Source organism: Lolium rigidum, chromosome 1 (genome assembly GCF_022539505.1).
Source record: "Lolium rigidum isolate FL_2022 chromosome 1, APGP_CSIRO_Lrig_0.1, whole genome shotgun sequence".
NCBI classification, from domain to species: Eukaryota; Viridiplantae; Streptophyta; class Magnoliopsida; order Poales; family Poaceae; genus Lolium; species Lolium rigidum.
The window spans coordinates 161,104,174-161,110,421 of NC_061508.1; the positions used below are offsets into that span (position 1 = coordinate 161,104,174).

At 43.5% G+C, this 6,248-nt stretch overlaps 1 protein-coding gene and 1 non-coding gene across 2 annotated transcripts; both read right to left on the reverse strand.

Moving 5' to 3' along the window:
- Positions 1–812: 812 nt before the first annotated feature.
- On the reverse strand, positions 813–965 carry LOC124685628. The gene has a single exon (XR_006997601.1). It is a non-coding gene; the product is annotated as a U4 spliceosomal RNA (small nuclear RNA).
- Positions 966–1,480: 515 nt separating this feature from the next.
- LOC124683803 (ATP-dependent 6-phosphofructokinase 3-like) lies at positions 1,481–6,044 on the reverse strand. The gene is made up of 14 exons (XM_047218252.1): positions 5,754–6,044; positions 5,268–5,314; positions 5,140–5,179; positions 4,997–5,059; positions 4,774–4,911; positions 4,147–4,305; positions 3,968–4,021; positions 3,695–3,763; positions 3,471–3,600; positions 2,898–2,938; positions 2,562–2,783; positions 2,315–2,360; positions 2,078–2,232; positions 1,481–1,955 (listed from the first exon to the last, which is right to left on the reverse strand). Exons 1-14 carry the CDS (start codon positions 6,042–6,044, stop codon positions 1,782–1,784), a joined length of 1,629 nt encoding a protein of 542 aa, XP_047074208.1. The 3' UTR covers positions 1,481–1,781.
- Positions 6,045–6,248: the final 204 nt, after the last annotated feature.

Here is a 6,248-nt window from a genome sequence, read left to right on the forward strand (position 1 = left end):
TTGTCTAGGCATTTTGATGGCATGACATGTCATTAAATAAAGAGAGGGTAGTTCGTGATATTAACTATTTATGTTACGTAACATCACACTTTTCAAGATAAAATATATCTGTAATAAGCTAATTAATACAACACGCTCCGGCCGAAGTAGGTGGTGAATGCCGGTGCAAGTATGTTTCATAGAGACAATAGTAGTTTTTTCCCTGGCTAGGCAGCACCGGAGTATTTTTTTTTGTTTCAGTATTGCTATGAAAAAAGACCGTAGAATTTTGCTCAGGTAAAAGAGACGGCGAACGGTGGAGTAAGTAACTAGTATAGGTTACCTTAGAAGTAGGGAACAAAATTTTCCTGGATAAAAGAAATGAAGTGGAGTAATTATATTTGTAACTAGTATAGGTTACCTTAGAAGTAGGGAACACAATTTTCCTGGATAAAATAAACGAAGTGAGTAATTGTATTTTCTCAAAGATACCGTACAAAAAGCAGTAGTATTTGCCTTGGTAAAAAGAGGCGATAAATAGTGAACTAGAAAAAGGTGTGATGAATGGTGTAGCGGTACTTTGTTTCTCGGAGTTACCTTGTGAGATTTGAAGCTACCACGAAAAAAGCAGTTACCAAGTTGCTGTAGCGTGATCTTAGGCTTCCCTTTTAGAAAATTTTGTTTTGAATTTGTAGGGTTGCAAATAAGGTGGTGCTGGAATAGATTGGCTGCAAATAAGGCTGTCTTGATATGATATTGCAGAAAGTGTATGCACACCGTACTCCGATTTCAAGAAATTCTTAAATTAAGAAACTTTGGATTGGAATTTGTAGGGCTTTCCCCTCGCCCGAAGGAGAGGGAGCCCTTCCAGAAATTCTCAGTGACCCGTGAGGGCCAAAGAGGGGGTTTGGAAATAGTTTTCAACCAGCAATTGACGCGCCTCGGTATTACCTCACTAGCTGCGTCATTGCCCCAAGCGCAAAGATGACTTCTAACGCTCGCACACCTCCTCCTTTTATAGCCGCTCCCTTCCCTGGCACCCTGCTCCGCTGCCGAGGTGGGACTAATTAGACGACCAGCAACGAGCCGACTCTGGCATTCCTGTACCACTTGGACGGCAGCCGCGCGTGGGCCGCTTCTTCGCTTCCGTTTCGTTCTTGGTGCTGCACGGAAACAGTTTCGGCCCAGTTACGAGATTGCATAGCAGGCTCAATTATTTATGCAGATTACGTTACCCTCAAAAAAATAAATTATGCAGATTACGTTGCCCTAAAATGGTGCAGATTACGTTTCCCTAAAGTACAGTATTATCCATGCGGTTTATATTCATGTAATCATATTTCAAGAAAAATCATTTGAAAATACGTGCTCCATCAGTTCACAGGTACTGATCATCTGATTCGTCGCCCATGCTGAAGGGAATTTTGACCATTGAGTAGAGTGAATTCATGACAACTAAATAGAGAAGGAGAAGTATCATCATGAACAAAGCCGGGCCGCATAACACAAATGTAGCCCAGATTAAACAGAACAATGTTCCAATGCATTATTTTTATTCACAAATTGGATATCTCAAACCTTCCAAAGTTTGTCTGGTTTTGCACAAGTCTACCAGTCCCAGCCAACTGCATGCTAAAGGAAAATCTCAAATAAGAAGAAAAAAAAAAGTGCTTTGGAGTGGAAGAACCAAAGCATGACTTTGCCATTACTAACAAATACTGCTAGTGAGTACTAATCCATCTGCCCTAGTAGCTGTAGTGGCCTCCCTTCACGCCGTCAGAGTTGGAAGATGCAACTTCATCTCAAGCCTTGGGGTTCGAAGGCGAGCCATCCAAAAGCTTGGCTGCTCTCTCATCTTCCATCTTCGCCTCTTCAACATCCTGCTTGCTGAGGAAGCTCGGCTGGTTGGTGGAGGAGAGAAGCCTCGCCCACATCCTATCAGTTATGGAGACTTTGTTCTGCTTTTCTGTGATCCTCTGGAGTTTGCAAGTGAACCAAAGAATCAATTATCAAGGATAATAGACCAATTTTAAATTTAACCATCTAATTTTAAATGCAGTAACCCTTGGTTCAATCGTGCTGTCGAGAGTACACTTACATAAAAGGGAATATAACAATGACGACCATTTACTTGGCCAACGGTGAAGCCAGTGTATCCAGCCATGGCTCCATGGACCACACTGTGGGCCAACAGTGTGCAATAGACATTATCAGATGCATTGCTAGGAATGGCGCGTATCATGTACGTAGGATCTGCATCAAGAGCACAGTGCCTGAAATTAGTTACTGACTTATTGTCAAACTGAGCAAGTTCAAGAAACAAGATAACACTGACCTATGTACTTCAGATTTATGGTTGTCTTGTTTTTCTTGAAATGCTCCTGAGATTTGGAAGAAAAAAACCCGATTAAGAAGCACTTCTATCAGACATGTAATGATGCATACAGTACAAATGGTGTTATCTGACGTAGAAATGAGCCAAAGGTGTAAAATGCCAAATGCAATGAGCCAAAGGACGTAAAATGTCAAATGCAATGATGTAGACAAACGGAAGATATAAAATTAATTTCCAAGAGTCTCACATTTATCTTCTGAGATAACCAAAGTCCAACATCAAGAAGCAGTGCATTGCCAGATGCGTCTTGCCCCATTGCCTTCATGTTTTCGGCAATAAGTTTCTGTCCTGCACCCTCAGCAACGACAATGACCATGTGGCCATTGTCCTTCAGCCGCTTTTCTATATATCTGAAAAGTCCACCTTCACCTTCCAGGTAGAAAGGTGACTCTGGAATTAAACAACAATCCTGATGCATAGGGAATGTTTGTTAGCTCAACTGAACTAAATTGAACCATTATCTCGAGTGCAAAACATGAAGGTACACTTAAATGTTTTCATCGTGCTGGAAATGTTAACATACCACATCTCTGCTCGCAAGAGTGGCATAATGTGCAATGAAACCTGCAACATTAAGAATATCACTGAATCAAAAGTATGGTCTAGAAGAATGAGTAAATGGCTTACACATTATTACTCTGGAAGTTGCTACAGCATGTAGGCATGTCTGGTTCAAACTTAAAGTGTTACACATTATTACTCTGGAAGTTGCTACACCAAATGTTGCCAACAATCACAACCCAATAAGCTTAAATAAGTCAGCTATTGCAATATGTTTTTCCTTGAAAAAACATGAAGATGAAATGCAACGATTAGCTTTAGCACCACAAGAAATGCATCTAAATCTCAATTCATATAGTCAAAAAACTGAACATGGTACTTAAGGTTGTAACAGCAATAAGCAATACTAGAACTTCATGGGAAACTGTTAATAACGGCAATATATCTAAAAGTTCCAATAGAAGCGCCAGAATTTCTTTAGTGATGCTGCTTTCAGAACAAATATTACCGGACAAACTTTTTAGGCCAATGCGTGAAAGGATACAATGGGCTAATAGCATGTCATATTGTGTACAATGAGATAGTAGAAACTTACCACTGTATCGACCCATTAGCTTTACAAGTCCTATGCCATTCTCAGCACTTCCAGCTTCCACGTGAGCGGCATTTATTGCACGTTGAGCCTCCTCGACAGCACTATCGAAACCAAATGACTTATCAATTACCTGAAATAAGGGTAACAATGGATTCAGGTTGGCATACACATGGAAGTATGTGATTTTTTACCACAATGTCGTATAACATGGAACAGAGTATTACAGGGATATCGTTATCAATAGTCTTCGGAATGCCAGCAACTGCAACTTTGAGACCACGCTTTCTAACCTCCTGCATTCAAATAAGGTAGATAGTGCACTTACAACCATGTTTCAGCAAACTTTTACAGCAATATATAGAGTTAATTGAATATCAGTACATGTTTGGTTCACATTATAAGCTATAAATATCTTATAACCGACCAAATGCTGAGAGTGAAAGTTATAGGTTGATCAGCTTAAGAAGCACTCTCGACTGATCTATAATTGTGCTTACTTCAAAAATGACTCCTGCACCCCTTTGACTACCGTCACCACCAATTACATAGACCTGGAAAAAAAACAAAAAGAGTGTGCAAGGATAAGATATCTAGGTTTATGATTCCAAGGGAAGAGCAAAGGGGGGTCCTAAATGGCAGAAGGCAAATCAGTAGAAATGGCCTTTCTTCACTTCACCTGATTAATACCACGGTACTGAATGCTGTCAACAATCTTCATAGTGTCATGGCCTCCTCGTGACGAGCCAAGAATAGTTCCACCCCTTTTGTGAATGTCATTTACACTCTTCGGAGTCAAGTTAATGGTGTTGCGAGCATAGAAACCTCTATAGCCACCCTGCAGAGCGATAATCAAAATGTTAGAAGACAGAGCACCAATATAATAACAGGGATATCTTAGCTTCTTGTGAGGCAATTGCTGTTCCTGTTTTGCAATCTCCTACTCCTGCGTATAAAAAGCTTGCAGTGCACTAGTACTTCTAAGTGAAAAGAACCCGCTATATACGTTAATAACCAAGGAGACAAATTTGGTACAGTGATTACTAGGCATAGTTTACTGGATCCCAAAACTGGAACGGATGCACATTATCCATACTTAACTTGCGCATGATGCATTTTCGTCGCTATCAAGATTTATGTTACTGGGTAGTTGTAACAGAAATAAATTAAGTGCACAACAGTTATTTCAGGATGCAACACAATGGAAGTTGAGGAAATAAGTAATCTGCCGAAGCAGCGGAAGCAGCGGAAGCCCTGGGGGGCTCCATGTGGGTCTTGTGGTGCCATATAATGAGTAATGTATTACCTGAATTCCAAGTATCTTGGTGACACCATACATGTCAGATAAGCCGCATACAATTTCCCTAATCACGGTATTAAGTCCAGGGCACAGTCCTCCGCAGGTGACAATGCATGCATGGACCTCATCAGATTCAAAATAAACCTGACGGAGACAAAACCGAGGTTAGAGAAAACCCTTTCTCATTGTAGGTTGCATATGTCATCATACGAAACACGACGTGGCATACCCTTTGGCGAGGTCCAGCGCGGCGGAAGTGGTTTCCTCTTGAGCCACCCTTGTGAACAACAATCTGCATTGAACAATGAAAATTCATGAAATAAAAGCGAAGACTCTCAAATAAAGTTCATGACAAATTACTAAATAATTTACCTTCTGGCAGACTGTATCGTCTGGGTCTACGAAGTATTGCCTGCAAATAAAGTTTATTGTCGAGTTACTAGCATATATGAGAACAAAAAGCATGGAAGTAAATTAAGTTGGCAAAAGTTGAGTCTTACTTGACAACCGAGTATGCAGGGTTATCTTGCAGTGGATTTGGGTAGGTCTGTCAAATCAAGGAAAAAAAAAAAGGTCACCATGATCAGAAAGTAGCAAGCATGTCATTTAGCTCGCGGGTTTTTCACGTGTAGTCTAATATCAATCACATGACACCTTTAACCGATTCACCAAACTGGAAATAAACGAAAGAGGAACAAAGTTAAGTTCGGCGACACTTGGAAAGGCCATCACTGTTCCACAAGTCCAAAAGTAGCCATGCCAATGCCATGACGCAAATACAACTAACCAACAAAAGGTACTACCCCGGGAGTAGTATTTAATGAGAAGTGCCAGTAGCAAGAGCTTAAGATCCCCCGGAATCATTATCAGATTCCACGTTCTCGCACATGGCCACATTGATCCCACAGCCAATCACTAGCGATCTAGCGCAGCGGCGAGTGATCGATGCCCAGATCGATCCACGAGGCACGCACGCACTCACTCACCGGGAGATCGGGGAGGTAGTCGGACACGTGCGGCACGTCCTCGAGGACGTACCCGGCCTCGCCGGCCACCAGCTTCGCCTCGGGCGTGGCCGCCGGAGCCGCCGCCGTCCCGTCCATCGCCCTCTCGGGCTCCCACGCGGTCCCTCGCGGCGTGTCGCGGCGGTCGAGAAGGTGGTGCAGCTGGGCCCGCGGGCTCGGGACGGCGATGGGGGCGGGGGCGTCGGTGGGCCGGTTTTGGGGAGGGTCGGGATCAGCAGCGGCGGCGGCGGCGATCGGCGAGGACGGCGCCATGGGGGAAAGCGGCTGCGGAGGAGGGCTCCATTTTCGGATGGGGTTGTTGCTTTGTGGCGGGGCGGTGATGGCGACGGCGGCGCGTGGCGACGACGACGGAGGGCTGACGGCGACCGGGACGGGAGAGATAGCGGAGGCGGAGGAGACTGGTTGTGCGGAGAGGTGGGGGAAACGGCCGCACGGGAAAGGAACAGGAGTATTTGG

Excerpts from the sequence above, each read along its gene's own strand:
- LOC124683803 (XM_047218252.1), bottom strand. The coding sequence starts at position 6,044 with ATGGCGCCGTCCTCGCCGATCGCCGCCGCCGCCGCTGCTGATCCCGAC. Across the intron at positions 4,912-4,996 it reads GCGCTGGACCTCGCCAAAGG|GTTTATTTTGAATCTGATGA; the intron begins GTATGCCACGTC and ends TGTCTCCGTCAG. Across the intron at positions 2,233-2,314 it reads CATAAATCTGAAGTACATAG|ATCCTACGTACATGATACGC; the intron begins GTCAGTGTTATC and ends CTCTTGATGCAG.